At 43.3% G+C, this 17,413-nt stretch overlaps 1 protein-coding gene across 1 annotated transcript in view; it reads right to left on the reverse strand.

Moving 5' to 3' along the window:
* Positions 1–1,962: 1,962 nt before the first annotated feature.
* Positions 1,963–17,413, reverse strand: part of C4H13orf42 (chromosome 4 C13orf42 homolog) — a 21,217-nt gene continuing 5,766 nt past the window's right edge. Inside the window, exons 2-4 of the mRNA XM_029938342.1 lie at positions 4,532–4,679; positions 3,293–3,533; positions 1,963–2,128 (exon numbers count right to left, since the gene is read on the reverse strand). Of these exons, the coding sequence (XP_029794202.1) occupies positions 1,963–2,128; positions 3,293–3,533; positions 4,532–4,679 (555 nt within the window). The remainder of the gene's footprint in view (positions 2,129–3,292; positions 3,534–4,531; positions 4,680–17,413) is intronic.

Below are 17,413 nucleotides of genomic sequence, written 5' to 3' on the forward strand. Positions count from 1 at the left end.
TTATTGCCTCGAATTTTATTTATCTCAATATCTGAGTAGATACCATCTCAGGATTCCCTAGACAAAGCCTAGATCCTGCAGTTTATCACCAATTTCAAATATCTAAAATCATCCCAAAGACAGGCCAGCCTTTTTTTTCTGAATCATGGAATTTTTGAGGTAGTCTGTGTATAGTCTCATTAAAGACAAAAATACACAAAATGTGAAGCAAAAAAGAAAAGCATGGCTTCATGTCTCATAAGTAATAAATGCTAAAAAAAATAAAATATCAAGACTCCAAACATCCTTTCTGTCCTGTTTATTTTTTTCTTATCTGTAAAAGCAAAATGTACACAGAGTCTTCACCACATAATGTCAAGGTCGAATCTATGATAAACTGTAGTTTGATAAGAGACAGGGTAAAGAGACCTTCATTCTGAACTTATCCTTAGCAGTTAACTTTTATTTGTGGGACTTCAAAACAAGGCCACGTTTGGGATAAAGAAAGGTACATGGCGATATTAACTTGGTGTGTTTTAATGCAGTTTATAAAACAAATCTCCCAAACATTTATTTTGCAGTCAAGCTTCTGGCTAAAGTGGGCTCAGGATAAGAAACAAAATGAAAGAAATCTCCCAAACATTGACATTGGCACTCAAAAAGAAAATAATAATAAAGACAAGTATTAAAACATTCCAGTATATTTTTATCTGAAATGTGTTGATATAAAATTACTAAGAATGCCACATAATTTTTAGGGTTTTTTTTTTCTCACAGGAGTTTTAAATACTTAGATTCAGATAGTCAAGTTCACATAAATACAGCATTCTTTATAAAAAAACTGAACAATAAGACTATCATTACAAAGACCTGGTGGAAGGAAAGCTCTAGTCAGTTCTCAGAGTGACCTCAGCCTCAAGCATCTTGGGCTTACTTTGGATTATTGGTTTGTCCTAGTCTGTCTCCCTCCTTTATCCCCAAGAGCACTCTTGCATTTCATGAGCATGCACCAACTGGACAATTCCTTTCTTTATAAGAAAACACCAGAAGAAATAATAAGAATGAGCAGAATGCAGTGTGTTCCCCAAACCAGTGGTTCTCAAATTCGAGCAGGCAAAAATGCAAAAGTATATGAGAAATGCAAAGAATATATTTAAGATGTAATTCTAATTCAGATAGTTACTAAAATCACAAATCCTTTCTAGTCCAAAAGAACTCCAGGATGCTGATTTTCCTTTCAAGTGGGGAGGGGAGAGGCCCAGCCTGCCATAAACTAGTCGTATGGGTGTCTACAAGGGTATTCTGGACAATAATTAGGAGAAAGCACCGCTTATCTTTCTCCATCTCCAGCTCATCACCTGTGGGAAGTAGAGCTAGGTTTCGGGCTGGGAGAGATAATGTGGTCCCAAGGCAGGGCCCTGGGACGCTCCTTCCCAATGCCAGGGCAGTGACTCCATCTTCAGTGTAATCCTGCAAAAGTTTCTAGAAGTTTCTAGAACCGTGAAAGTGTTAGTGCAGAAGGAAGTGCTTCCTGAACTGTGTTCTGCACAAAGGAAGGCAACCTCTGTAATCAGGGTATTTCTGAGCCCCATAGACACAGGGGCTGCCTTTCTGAAAACTTTGGCCAGAGATCCACGGGTGGGCACATTTCCTGTACTGAGTACAGTGTTAGCAGCCACCTGGACAGATGCACAGAGAACTGAAACAGGCCAGAGTGAGCCCGGATACTCCCACTCCCCGCTGGGAGAGCAGCGGGCTGTAACTACCTGCTAACCTGCCGGGAAAGCCAGGCTCCAGAGTCTCCGAAGGCAGGTTCTCCGGGAGGCCTCAGGTATGTTTGGCATTAACTGGGCACCAGCAGGCAGTGCTGATGGGTTCATGGGCTTGACTTTGTTCCGACTTCCATTTTTAACTCCATCAAACACCTCTGCTACCCTGAAGCAGCCACCTTCTCAGAGACCCAGCTGAATGGCCTGAAGGGCCTCAGGGCACGGTTCGCTCCCACAGTTTTTCTCGAAGCAGCCACTGCCCTTTGGGGTTCTCTGTCTCGTGGTAGTCCTCCCCCGGAGACGCCGGGGCCTCCAGCGCAAAGAGCTCCGCATCCCGTTCCATATCTTCTCCTGAGAAGTTGAAGAGGATCTGTCTGGGTCTGGAAGGGAGGAAGGAGGCAGAGGGTTTAAGTTTGGCGTGGCTGACTGCACAGAGAAGGCATGTTCTGATCCACTATTGCCGTGGAGACTGTCAGGTGTTCCCCAGTGCTGGGCCTTGTGGAGGACAAAGCAGTATCATCTTGGGGGCAGGACCCCGGGCTGGTTTTGAAGGGGAAGGATGCATGACTGGATGATGAGGTCTGGGCCCTGGTTTCAGTATGTCCAGCACGTCGTCCATTATTATGAGAGGAAAGTGCTATTTAGAAAAGCTCTGAATCCATCAGAGTTGAATGGCTCTTGTACAACCTTATTCTAGATAGATCCCCTTCTGCTGTGAAAGGTGAGGTCCCTTCAACATGGGCTGCTCTGGCCAGAACAAGAGAACACTTACTCCTCCGAATGAGTAGTCACAGGAATTTGGAGGCTAAAGATGGGAACTAGTGTTGGGAGAGTTGGATCTGAAGGGAAAAAAGGCCAAGAGATGGGGGTAAAGTGGCCAGGGGAAGCCCGGCCAGCCAGTTCTCCATCCAAGGTCAATGCCTTTCCAAGGCAGGGCCTTCTGATTAGTCTGGTTTTGGTTCCCTCTCATTGCTATGCCCTCCTCGACCCTAAGTTCTCATACAAATTTGTAGCATGCAAGGGTGTCAGTGGCACTGGGGCGGCGGGGGAGACAGTGAAAGAGGGGGGCACAAAGCATGCAGGCTAGGCAGGCCAGAAGGAGAGGCAGGGAGATCCAGTGTGGAAATCACAGTTAGGAGACAGCAGTGAACCAGCCTGGAGTCTATGTATAGAGTAGGGGGAAAATCTTGTAATTTTTTTGTTAATGTTTATTTATTTCTGAGTGAGAGAGACAGCACAAATGGAGGAGGGGCAGGGAGAGAAGGGGACAAGAACACGAAGTGGGCTCTATGCTGACCACCTGTTGTGGGGCTTGAACTCAAACTGTGAGATCATGACCTGAGCGGAAGTTAGATGCTCAGCTGACTGAGCCACCCAGGCGGTCCTAGGGAAAAGAAAAATCTTTAGCCAAGATCTCCTTCCCCAAAAACCTATAAAAATCATTTTTGGTATATAGGACAGGGACTCAAGGCACCTTAAGAACTACCCCAGGAATCTGGAGGACATAAAAATATCTTGGTTGTACCATTGGTCCAAGCACTTACTCCTTTTTGCAGGCTTTGGGCTTAAATTTCAAGGTGTTGAATGCCCCCTCCACAGCCTTGGGCAAGTAAATGGGGTGCCTCTCGAGCCTTCTCTGAGTGCCAAAGGTCCTGCACTCGGTGCTCCTTCGAAACTGGCCATCTGTTGCGTGCACAGTATGCCCAGCAATGCCCTCAGAGTGCCGGCGTGGTGCCCGCAGGATCCAGTTGGAATGCAAGCTGTGCTCCCGGGAGCTGGTGGCCACTGGAAGAGACAAGCAGGGGCCCAGGGAAAGGAGGGACTCGTCATCAGGGAGGAGCAAGAGAAGGTGAACCAGGCTGAGAACTTCCAACAAGTGCCTTTATACAACAGCAGATTCTTAGAAATGATGGGAAAGGCGAGCGTGGGGGGAGGTGGATGGTCTGACCCTGCAGTTACAGGGTAGGGACATGGTGGACTGTGTATGTGTCCAGAGTCTGTCCAGCAGCAGCGCCAAACTAGCTCGGGCAGAGTCAAAAGACAGATTTTTAAGACCAGTTTCTCTGTTCCTTTTTCTTCTTTTAAAACAAAAAACTGTAGTGAAATACACATAACATAAAATTTTCCATCGGAGCCCTCTTTCAGCGTGCAGTGCAGCAGTGTGGAATATATTCACGTTGTGGAGGGACAGCTGTCCGGTCTTTCCTCACTTTACTACGCTGAGATTCTATCTTTCCACGCACTCCACTTTCCAGCTCCCACTCCAATCCCTTTCTTTTAAAGATTTTATTTTTTATCTATTTTTAAAAGATTTTTAACATTTATTTATTTTTGAGAGAGAAAGAGAGAGAGTAGTGGGGGAGGCGCAGAGAGAGAGAGAAACACAGGCTCCAGGACCTGAGCTATCAGCACAGACCCCAAAGGAGGGACTTGAACTCCTGAAGCAGAGAGCATGACCTGAGCCAAAGTCGGATGCTTAACTGACGGAGCCACCCAGGCGCCCCTCCAATCCCTTTCTTGACTCATTTGTCTCAGCTTTGGCCAGTGAACTGCAAGAAGGGGTTTTTGTCCAAATATGGCCAGGGTAGGCTGGGTGCCAGCAGCTGGAACAACTAAAGCAAGCAAGCCCCCCCCCCACCTGAGAACAGCGAGCCCCAGGCTGGGCTTACAGAGTGCAGGTGCGAGTTTCCCTCTAGTGGGAGAGGAGATTCCTGGTAGCTCATTTTACAGCCCACTCCAGAGACCCCACCCCACCCACCCCCCACGCCCAGGCAGCAGCTCACCGTGGAAGTCCACATCCTCATTGGGAGGGTCTGCCTCTGCCGCCCTCGGCCTCTTCTCTGTATCCAGCTCTGCAATGATGGAATCAAAGAAGGCCATGGCCTCTGCCACATCCGCACTGAACTGGGAATATTTCTTTGCAGTTGCTTTCTGCTAGAGGTAAAGGGCAGGAGAGAGAGAGTAGCCTGAGCCAGCCTGAGCACCCACACACAAGCAAGCCACAACCACCAAAAAGAACTCCGTGTTGCTGAAACTAAATGTATGTGAAGTTATGAATTTGCAGAGTTTAAAAGGTAAATTTGAGTAAACACCCTTTGGAAGGAAAGTGAATGCCCTGGCCCCACAATTGCTGTAGGTCAGTGGATGTCCTGTTCCCCCAAGTAGAGATGAATAATATAAGATCTACTGCTTTCTGGCTCAGGGACTGTTATTGACCTGGAGGCAAAATACTGTCTTTCTTTGGCCTTTTTCCCTGCTGGTAAACAGGGGATGTTAGGGGGTCCTACAGCTCCTTAGGAAGGCAATGAAATGTTCATAGTAGGAAAGAAAGGACAAGATGTACTGGAAATGCTCTAAAAGAGTTGTCATTACCTAAAGTGGCCAAATTTGGACTTAAGTCATGGAATAAATTGAAGAGAAATATGATTGTTTGAAAAGTATATGGAATAGAGGCTCCTGGGTGGCTCAGTTGGTTAAACCTCCGATTTCAGCTCGGGTCATGATCTCACAGGTCCTGAGTTTGAGCCCCACATGGGGCTCTTGTGCTGATAGCTGAGAGCCAGGAGCCTTCAGATTCTCTCTCTCTCTCTCTCTCTCTCTCTCTCTCTCTCTCTCTCTCTCCCTCTCTCTCTCTCTCCCTCCCTCCCTCCCTCCCTCCCTCTCTCCCCCCACCTCCCTCCCCCCCACTTGTGCTCTCCCTCACTCTCAATAATAAACATTAAAAAAAGAAAAATATAAAGAATAATAAAATACAGAGTTTAAAAGAAGTCTACTCAGTGCCTAAGGAGGTTCCAGGCTCTGCCCTAATTTGTTCTTCTTCATGATCTCATTCATCATCACATCATCTTCACAACCTCAAAGGACGGACGGGGAGGTTCAAGCACCTTGTGGACGTCCATGGAGAACTCACAATGAAAGTCACACAATCAGCATGTGAACCAATAAAAAGCTGAGGAATTTAGGAAATAAGAGAACTCAGAGAGGGGAGAAAAGGGACAATATGTATTAACTTGGGCTGTTTTAATCATGTGTAGAGTTATTTTATGGGAGCATTTTTATTTCATTTGTTTTATTTGAGTATAGTTGACACACAATGTTACAATAGCTTCAGGTGTACGTCATAGTGATTTGACAAGTTTAGACGTTATGCTCACACAAGTGTCCCCATCATCTGTCCCGTGACATCACTCTTACCGTATCGTTGACTATGTTCATCTGTGTTCATGAACTGTGCCTTTCATTCCATGACTTACTCAGTCCATTACTGGAGGCCTGTATCTCCCACTCCCCTTCATCCATTTTTCCCGCCCCCCTCATCCTTTTCCTCTGCCAACCTTCAGCTTTTTCTCTATATTTCTAGGTCTCATTCTGCTTTTTGTTTATTCATTTGTTTTCTTTTTTTAATTCTACTTACTAGTGGAATTATATAGTATTTGTCTTTCTCAGTCTGGCTTATTCATGTAGCATAATACCCTCTCAGTAAATCCATGTTGTCTCAGATGACACAATTTCATCTTTTTATGGCCATGTAATATTCCAGTGTGTGTGTGTGTGTGTGTGTGTGTGTGTGTCTGGTGTGTGCGTGTACACATGCATGTGCACACATACCACATCTTCCTCATTCATTTATCTATTAATGGACACTTGGATTGCTTCCATAATTTGGCTATTGTAAATAATGCTGCAATAAACACTAGGTTGCCTATATCTTTTCAAATTAGTGTTTTCATTTTCTTTGGGTAAGTACCCAGTAGTGGAATTGTTGGGTCATATGGGGCTTCTATTTCTAATTTTTGAGGAACTTCCATACTGTTTTCCACAGTAGCTATACTAATTTACATTTCTACCAACAGTACACAAGAGTTTCTTTCTCTTTATACCATGGCCAACACTTGCTGTTTCCTGTCTTTTTTATTCTAGCCATTCTGACAGGTATAAGGTGATATTTCATTGTAGTTTTGATTTGCATTTCCCTGATGATGAGTGATGTTGAACATCTTTTCATGTGTCTGTTGGCCATCTGGATGTCTTCTTTGATAAAACGTCTATTTCGGTCATCTGACCATTTTTAAATCAGATCATTTGGGTTTTGTTTCTTGTTTTGTTTTGGTATTGAGTTGTATAATTTCTTTGTACATTTTGGATATTAACAATTTATTGGATATATCATTTGCAAAAATCTTATCCCATTCAGTAGGTTGTCTTTTTGTTTTGTTGATAGTTTCCTTTGCTGTGCAAAAGTTTTTCATTTTTTTATGATTTTTTTCCTTTTTTAATGTTTATTTATTTTGAGAGAGAGAAAGAGAGCAGGAGCAAGCAGAGGAGGAGCAGAGAGAGAGACTCAGAATCCTAAGCAGGCTCCAGGCTCTGACCTGTTAGCGCAGAGCCCAATGTGGGGCTCAAACCCACAAACCATCAGATCATGACCTCAGCCAAAGTTGGATGCTTAACCCTTGAGCCACCCAGGTGCTCCCAGAGTAGTCTTCCTTTAAATTCATGACTGCAAAAAGTTTTTATCTTAAAGTTGAATTTTGCTTTTGTTTCCCTTCTAGAAAAATGTTGTTACAGCCAATGTCAGAGAACCTGTGCTCTCTTCTAGGCTTTTTATGCTTTCAGGTCTCATAGGTTGGTCTTTAATCCATTTTGAGTTCATTTTTGTGTACAGTGTTAGGAAGTGGTCCAGTTTCTTCCTTTTCATGTTGCTGTCCAGTTTTCCCAGCACCATTTATTGAAGAGACTATCTTATCTCCATTGTGTGATCTTGCCTCCTTCATCATAGATTAAGTGACTGTATAACCATGGATTTATTTTTGGAGTCCCTGTTCTGTTCCATTGATATATGCATCTGTTATTGTGCCATGTGTGGGCATTTTTAAAAGAGGGATGATATTAAAAGTGAATAGGATTAAATTACAGATTGGAATATTGGGAAATAAAATGATAACATCTGTATGTATATGCAAGATGTTGGTGAAATGCATTCATTTCATACTACTAGAAAGCCTTTTTAAATAGAAAAGGTTTTCCCCTTCTATTTAAAGGGGCTTTCTTGGGGAAAATTTTTAGGAAGAATAACATAGACCTGAATCTCCTCTGCTAAAAGTGGAAAACTATCCACATGTCCTTATTCCCCACTTCAATGAGCCCACTGAAGTAAAAGTGGGGAGAGCAGAAAGAATAAACCCCTAATGACAAAGAGAAGAAAGAGACCATTAGGGAGAGATTTCCAAAAGTTTCTGGCAGTTGCTTTGCAATTGAAGAGGGGTAACTGGTGTAAAAGAGCAAAGGGACCAGGCTTCCAGAATATCATGCATCAGGGAAACACCTAAAAGTGGTACAATTTAAACGTTAGGTACGAGAAATGCTCCAGACTTGGCAACACCAAGTACACCAAGGCTTGGGAATGGAATGCAGACTGAGCCTTGAAGGGCTGGTTGGCAGTCTGTATGAGCCCAGCAGGCCAGCTCACCAGGTGTCCTTCTAGCAGGCCAATGACAGGAGGGCTCATCCCTGAGCAAGTCAATATTCTTATCCTGCCTGTGGGTTTTCTTACTGGTCTTTCTGCCTTGAATATTTTGCCGAGCTGAGTCCTATTCATCTATCAAGACTGACTGGGTCAGCGCATTCTCCAGGCAGACCGTCCCTCTCCTACACTGTTCTCTCCTCTAGGCTCCATGGTCTTCGTCCTACCTAATTCTTCTATGACACATACCATGTTAGAGATTTTTTGTGAAGTGAAAAGGTAAGAAACAATAAATGAAGAAAGCCACACAATCTGAACCCCAAAAAGAAGGATAAATATTATTTACTAGGAGTTCAAAGTCTGTAGGTCTTTGTATCTCAGAACCCAGGGAGTGGGTGCCTCTAAATCTCTGGCAGCAACTTCCATCAGTGTTTGACTTAATGCAAGGGTCTCAGTCTTACATGTAGACATTGCATTCTTTTTTCATGGGGGATCACACTATAATATGATCTAAGCTCTTCCTTCCACAGTGTGTCCAGGAAGTAGACTTTGGCCAGCAGCTCACAGCAACCTTGAATCAGCTGCTTTCATTTATTAAAAAGTTTAGAAAAGAGTCAGCTCTGGTGTCTTAACTACCAAAGGCTCAGAGACCAGTGAGATCACCACCATTAGTTATGTTGATATGTGTCCTTAACTGTGGCCTCTTGTACATCTCCAGAATCTTGTCACATTTTGTCCTTCAAGGATCACATTTTCTAATTAAGAAATAAGTCACTACCACATGTATTAGCATCTTACCCCCTATACTTTCTGTCCATCAAAACTAGTGGATAGGGCCCTTTCAGCTCCACACTTGTTGGTTATTCAACTATATTGCTTGTTTCCAAAGCCTCAGGCTTTAGGATTTGAGACTCAGGTCTTTCTCCCATGCCTTGACCTGTCTACCAGGCTGAGAAGCGACTGCCTTTTGGGGGCACCTAACAAATATGCTCCTCAGCCAGCCCTGGAGGCTCTGCTCTTCCAGGTCCCACCTCTGGGGTCTCTGCTGGGCCATCCGATACACTGCCATTATAAAACTTGCTTCTGTTAAAAGATCTTGTGGATCCTGGTGTGTCGAGAAAATGAGACATTGGTGACATTATCTGTGGCTGACCCATACGTACCTGTGTGACCAAGTCCCATCCTAAAAGAAAACTCCCACTTGCCCCAGCTGCCTTCCTCAGCACCCCAGACACTTCATGGAATAAAGTAGGAGCATAAATAAATATAAATAAATAAATAATGGCTTTCCTTCCTTCCTTAGCCCTGTCTTCCTTCCCTGCAGGTGCAGGCAGCATCCCTGGAATGAATCCAGGAGACCGGCCTGGGAGACAGTGATGGTGTACCTTTCGCTCATCCCTGTCCCGGTGGTTCCACACAGGGGATCCCAATTCCAGTTGGACGCTGAAATCTCCTGGGGTGCTGTTAAAGAACATCTGTACCTGGCCCTTTCCCAGACCAGTTAGTTTGGACAATCAAGTGATTCTAATCCACACCAGTTGAGAACCGCCACTCTATGGGGAGGAAGCAAGGGCACCCACGAATCCCCACCTTAGGGTCTTATTTAGGATAGAAATCTTACGTGCCAGTCTTACTTCCTGGCTTTGCAAGAGCAGACAGGAATGTCTCTATCAAGACAAGGACACAAGGGACAGGACTCCAAGGGATAGAACACAGGTCATCGAAGAAAGAGGACAAAAGCCGTGGATTTCAGGGCCCAGATTCCCTGCCTTCTCTGCACACAGAGGGCCAAGCAAAGCAACTCCATCACCCTCTGCTCCTCTGCCGGTACCAGCAGGGAGTATACACCGTCCCCCACAGGGGTGTGCCCAACATCTCTCTCTCTCTCCCAGTCTCCAACTTGACCTAAAACCACCCCCTGGGGAGGCATTCTTTCTCCTTGTATTCATGCAGCTTGGTTTGCTTCCTGGGTTTAATGTTTGCCATTCACCTCCGCTAGACTTCATGTTGGTATATGCCAAGTTTCTTGTTTATCTCTCCATTGTTTCTTTTTGAAAGTATAAGCAAATGTGAATTTATATTTATGTTTATCCACTTTAAAAAAACAGGTAGCCACAACTTACCACTTAAACATTGCTTTCTTCACTCAGTGTATCCTGAGGATTACTTACCAGCGCAGAGACCTTCCTCATCCCTGTAAACCTGCCTAGTGCTCCAGTGTGCAGACTCACCATCACAGCTAGTCCCATTGTCAGATCTTTGGCTTCTTTGAAATCTTTTGTTGTTTAAGGAGTGCCATATGCATATGTCGTTTTGCATTTTGCCAGTAATACCCCAGCTTGGGGGTAGGCTTCTAACTAAGTACTCAGCGCTCTGTGTGTGTGCTTTATGGAGGGCATGGCAAGCAGCAAGTGACCTGGCAAGTCAGTTACATGGCATTTGGTTCACAGAGTTTCTATTGTACTTTAGAAAGTATGCTTTTACATGTCTCCAAATGGAGGCTGCAGTGATTTTTCTGAGTACCGAGGCTCAGCTACAAGTCTGGGCTCCCTGGGCCATTTCAAGTCCTGGTTTAAGCCCAGACTGATTCTAGCTTTTTGGTTTTGCCTCCCACAGCTTCCATGGACCTTTGTCGCCTCTACTGCCACATTCTCTTGGTCCCTAGCACAAGAGTGACAACAACTGAGGCTCAGGGTTCAAGCCGTAAGCCAATATCGCAGCAGAATCTACTTTACAAGGAGGTAGTTATACAAAATGGGACATGAATTGTCAACACCCCTGGGAGGGACGCGATATAGTTACTGTTCCCTCTCTGAATTTGGAAGTCCAGGTACAAGAGAACTGCTTCACTCCCAATCTTGACTTTTTTTCCAGCCCTGAATTTTTTCTAATGTTTATTTTTGAGAGAGAAAGAGAGACACAGAGTGTGAGCAGGGGAGGGGCAGAGAGAGAAGACACAGAATCCGAAGCAGGCTCCAGGCTCTGAGCTATCAGCATAGAGCCTGACGTGGGGCTCAACCCCACGAATGGTGAGATCAGACCTGAGTCCAAGTCAGATGCTCAACCAACTGAGCCCCCCAGGTGCCCCATCTGGGCCAGAACTTTTTAACTACTTCTTTGGAAAGGCTTCCTATTGCACCTGCTCAGGCCCCAGTTCATAGGGCTCATGTTCCTTCGCTGTCAGCCGCACAGCAGCCCCAGGGAGAAGGAACCTGGGCTGAAAGCATATGGATTGCATTGCTGACTCCATTCCCATTTGCCTTTCACATTTAACCTTCAGTGGCCTTGGGGTTATCAGTTTCCAAGCCTCCCTGAACCACCCCCCTCACACCAGGCCTGGGTCTCAGATTACTTTTCCCAGATAAAGCCCTTTGCATTTTCCCAACCCAAACTCCACTGTACTTCTCATCTAGTTTCTAGTCCTCAGGGCAGTTTATGATATTTTTCTGCATTTCATATCAGCTGCCACCCTGCCTGGTTTCATCTGCCATCTGGGGTCCTGGGTTTCTCCATTTGTTGTTTTTCTTCTGGGATCTCTCAGTATTTGCCGACAAGAGGTCTGGATTCCACAAATTGAACTTCTGTTTGTAAACAGCAGTATTTTGTCAGAGGTTAGAGTAGGAGGACATTCTAAACCCACCCAAAGCCAAGAGGGCCACCACTAAACATCTACCTTCCTCTCAGCTGTCCTGTTTGGGTGTCCCTCTCACATCCTTAGGAGGGCCAGCTCCCATGTCACCTCCCCTCCCCGTAGCAGACAGACCTGGGCATGTCTTGTCTATGCACACGTTCTGTCTGGTGTGGATAGTCCACATAACGTTGGGTTATGTCCTCGGTAGCCTCACATTGGACCAGTGATCTTTCACCTCTTCTTTGGCAACTAACACTCACAGATAAGACTCTTGCGATAGATGCTCACCGCCAGCCACTGCCTGTATGAGCTAGGTTGTAGGATATACACAACACCCAACATTCTGATTGAAATTCTTCCTGTTTCTCTGCCAAGGAAACTCAATATACCAGTGTGGTTCAGATGATGACGGTGAGGACCATGGGCTGCATCAGGGCAGACACGTTGCCTTTTCACCTGTAAATGCTGAGCGCCTATTTCAGTGCTTGGCACATGGTAGTAATTATTCACTGAGTGAATGAATATATGCCATATACACGCCATTACCTAATGTTTATATGCTTGAATCAGTTTGCATGTTACTAATGTGCCCTTTAGGATTTCACCTGGCAAATTTTAAGAACTCTATACTCCTTATTTTTATGGAGTACTGATAATACTCTCTAGAGCATATAATACCTGGAAATATGAATGTCAGTATAACATGATGAAATTTCCAGGACCAAATGTGGAACTAGTCTGGTTTGGAGAGATCATTTTTCCTTGGACCATTCAGCTGGGTGAAATTAAATGCAAAACAGCTCTAGTTTATTCACAAGCAACTTAATATTACAAAAAAAACAACTTTTGAGGACAGACCCTAAAAGCTCTACCACGTCTTCTCTGCCTTCTATCATCCATGGAATGGATATTTAAGACCAAGTCCAAAGTGATACTTACCTTATCCCTTTTATATTCCAAAACCTAAGGAAGTATGTACCCATAATTGAGGGGATTTTGTAAAGAAAGAATGGTGTTTATGATACAGGACCTGAAGCTATGAAAAGCAAAGAAAAAGCAACTTAGAAAAAAGGTATCTTCATTGAAATTTAATTACATAGATACATATACCCACATACACATTTTTAACAGATAAGCTAAATGGCACACTTGCCTGAGCTGAAGAAAAAAATTGGCAAAGTAGTCAAGAGAGCTGAGAAAGTCAACCCAAAGAGATAAAAAGAAGGAAGAAGTTTGTCACAAGATCTAGTACAGCTCAGCTTTGGCATTACCTGTCACAAAGAACATTACAGTTGTTTTGGAGGCATAGCCACACATCATCTGTCTTTCACATTAGAGGTTGTAGACTCGCAGGTTGATAGGCTTAGTCTTTTCCTCACTGCTTTTTCATCTTAAGACCATTATTTCTTTTCCCAACACCTGGCAGCTGCTCACCTTACATGTCATCTAAATGATCATTTCGCTGAGTGAAAAAATTGGCTCACAATTACCAAGCCGTTAGAAGCCTGATTAAATTGAATGAATAACCTTGACACATAGTACCAAACCTACACGTGCAGCAAGTGAAACATTTCAGTCCAGTGAGAGAAGGGATGGATTTGTCAATAAATGGTGTTGAGAAGCTTTGCCATTAGGGGAAAACTCAAGTTGGATTCTCACTTCCCACTTCATGTCAAAATATATTGCTGATTGACAAAAGAGTTGAGTTTTTAAAAATGGAACTACCAGGGCACCTGATTGGCTCAGTCAGTTAAGTGTCTGAATCTTGGTTTTGGCTCAGATCATGATCTCTTGTTTTCATAGTTTCAAGCCCCACATTGGGCTCTGTGCTGACAGAACAGGGCCTGCTTGGGATCCTCTCTCCTTCTCTCTCTGCCCCTCCCCCACTCATGCTGTCTCTCTCTCTCTCAAATAAGTAAAATATTTTTAAAAAATTCAGTGAGAGGGAAAGATTCATAAAATATAATATTAACTAAAAGGAGATTATTACTAAGTACATGGTAAAAACCAAATTTAGTAAATTCATACATATACATACATTAGGGTTGTCAAATTTAGTGAATAAAAGTATAAAACAGCAAGGGAGCTGGGATGGCCAAGATAGTTAAGTGTCCAACTCTTCGTTTCAGCTCAGTTCATGATCTCAGTTTGTGGGTTTGAGCCCCGCATCAGACTCTTCACTAACAGCATGGAGCCTGCTTGGGATTCTCTCTCTCCCCCTTCCTCTCTGCCCCTCTCCCACTCACACTCTTGCTCTCTCTCAAAACAAACAAAAACAAAAACAAAACAAACCATAGGACTGCAGTTAACTTTCAATTTCATATAAACAATGAAAAATGTTTTATTATAAATATATACTGAATATTGCACGGACATAATTATACTAAAGAAAACTCCATCACTTATCTTAAATTCAAATTTAAATAAGCATCCTTTCTTTTAGCTGACAACCCTAATATACATATATGCAAATATACAGGAAATAAATGATTGGAAGAAAATATACCTAAACATTTTATACTGACCATCTCTAAATGGTAAGATTCTAAGTTATTTTTATTTTATTTCTTATACTTTTCTGCATTTTATAAATTTCATTTAATGAGCAAATATAATTTTATCACCCAAACTTTTTTTTTTTAAGTTCACCCAAAGTGTCCTTTTGATGATGAACTCTGATCTGTTACACACTGGATGTTTTCATTATTAGAATATGATTCCATATGAATATATGCAAACTATATTCTACGCCTCTATAAAAAAGAGATACATTTCCACTCAGTGGAAGCAACAGAACCACTTTTCTAGATCTTCCACCAAGTTTTGCAACAATTTTCTTCTTAATCCTTCTTAAAATACAGTTGGAGTTTCTCAACTTATTGGTTTATTGAATGTCTGCTATGTGCTTGGAGCCATGCAAGAGGTTGGGGATAAAAAGATAAATAAGACACAGTGGCCCCAGGGCCATTAGCAGAAATAGCAAACAGACAATTAGAGTGCTGGGTGCTCTGTGTTGAGATGTGGGTCAGATGCAGGAGGAAAGTCCACTGTCTTAAATTGTGGATGTGAGAAATGGCTTCCTGGGGAAAATGCTTTCTCTGCTGTTAAAAGACAAGATAGTCAGGTGTACAGGGTGTGGTGAAGAGGGAAAAGGGGGGAGGAAGTATTATTTCTAGGCTGAGCAAGCAGCACACACCTGGAAAATAGATTGGGGAATGTAATCACCTATCTTGTGGTCAGACTGAAAGGGGCTACAGGAATTATGTGCTTTGTTATCAATCATTATTATACTGCTTGTCGTCTTGCAGAGAGCTCTGCCAAGCAAACTAGAATATTCTTTGCAGCTCATATTGAATTAGTACTGCCTTTCAAATCTGCAAATCAGACATAGGCCAAGAGATAGAGGCTTTCCTGGTAACTGATGCTCACAGTAAAGCTGCATTCCAACAGATCTGAAAAGTAATTCCTAGAGGTGTAAAAACAGTTATAGAACCTGCTTTCTATCCCATATGAAATTATATAGACATATTACACATGGATCACTTGGAGTCTTTTGAGATGAATTGGATTCAGATCCTCCTGCCATAGAGGAGAAAGAATCTTCTGTTTGCTATTGACATGGTCTTATTTGATGAAGCAGGATTAGATGACCTCAATAGAAAATTGATTCTGAAAACAAACTATTGCCAGAATAAAACTACTTTAAATAAAAATCAATTCGTTTTGGCAGGCATTTTCTGGAACCCCATTGGTTCTTTTTAAACCATTGCAGCAGATGAATTTCTTTAGCTGGTGCAAGGACAGGTGTGCGTTTGCAGCTAGTTCGTCGAGTCAGACATGTCAGGAATCCAAGCTGCTCAGAACTAAGTGATTTGTAGGAAAATTAATAACGTTTCTTCTGGCTGTGGTGGGTGACTGATATTCCTGGCTTCAGAAAATGTCAGCCCAAACCATCTGGGCAGTGTTCCATGGGGCACTGCGACCTGTCCCCAGCTGCGACCCTGGGCCAGCCTAGGCTCTGCGGCCAGCCTCCCTGAGGCCACCTAGACTGGGGTCCACTGACATGGCCCAGTCCTCGTAGAGGGAAGGGTGCCTGCTGTGGACCTGTGTATCTGGCACTAACAGTGTGGGGAGCTGTCCTTGGAACCCCAAATGCTGACAAGCACTCTGGTCAGAGTTAGCAAAGTCTCAAACTGCTTCTCTTCACCACCCTCAGAAAAAAGAGGAAGGACGTTCTGACGCATGCAACAATGTGGATGAAACTTGGAAACATGCTGAATGACAGGAGGCCAAATACTGCATGATTCCATCTATAAGAGGTTTGCTGAGTAGGCGCAGCCATGGAGACAGAAAGTAGAATAGAAGTTAGCAGGAGTGGGAGGAGCAGAACAGTGGAGAGTTATTGACTCTTGGATAGAGACTCTGTTTGGGGGATGAAAGAGTTCTAGAAATGGATAGCTGTGGGCTTCACAGCATTGTGAACGTGCTCCATGCCAGGGAATTCCACACTTAAAAATGGTTAACATGGTAAAGTTTTTTAAAGTTTATTTTACTAGAAAAGGCTTTTATATTTTAAGAAATAAATCATTGTCAGACCTTATATAAAAGCATTCTACTGATTTCTAAATGAAGTATTTTCAGAGCCTCCCTGACCTCTTAATGGATTCATTTTCTAGTAGACTACTAATACATGTTCTAAAAATATATTAACTCAGGCTTCATAGTCTTTTGAGTGAGTTATTATGGGCATATATAAACAATCATTGGGAAAAATTCATGAAAGAGTAGTGGGAAGAACTGTGGTTATTGTCTGACGAGTAGCAATTTGAAAGGGGCCCACATTTCTCTTTAACAGAAATTTATATAAAATCATCCAAAGAGAAACAGTCAACTTCTTAAGAATTCATTAATTGCAATACACTTTGTTACCCATAATCAGGACACTAAAAAGCACTCATTTAAGGTGCTAAGAAGTGCATGTTGAAAATAGTAAGTATTATGTTTATTTTGCCACACATACACACAAAGCTGAAATAGGGAATGAAATGTTCTAGAATTAGATAGTGGTGATGGGCTGTATAACTTCGAATAAACTAACAACCACCGAGTAGTGCTCTGCAAAGGGTGAGTTTCATGGTATGTAAATTAAGGCCATTATTTCAGAAAGTAAATCCAAGCAGAGAGAAGTGGTTTTTATGAGGAGTGGAAAGAGAGAAGTCAAATCACCAGTGCCCCTCCCCAGCAGGAATTTCCTAGAGAACCAGGGGAGGGGAGAAACACAGAGTAGAGGCCGGTCATGTCCCAGACAAGACCCCAAAGCAGAGCGCAAGGGGAGCAGTTTGCTTTCAGGATAGCTATTTACTTGTCACAGACCTTTTTTCTCTTGTGAGTGCACCATGTCTTCAGAGGATCTTGACAGAGATCTTTGGGAGGGCGTGGGGTTCATCCATGCCTGTGGCATCTGAATTCTCTGCTAGGTCCAAATGGGACAGGCAGAGCTTATGTGCCCAGGTGCCACTCCCTGGACCCTCGCTAAGATGCGGTGCAGGGCTGTCACAGTGGGTGACAGAC

This window comes from Suricata suricatta, chromosome 4 (genome assembly GCF_006229205.1).
Source record: "Suricata suricatta isolate VVHF042 chromosome 4, meerkat_22Aug2017_6uvM2_HiC, whole genome shotgun sequence".
Lineage (NCBI taxonomy): Eukaryota > Metazoa > Chordata > Mammalia > Carnivora > Herpestidae > Suricata > Suricata suricatta.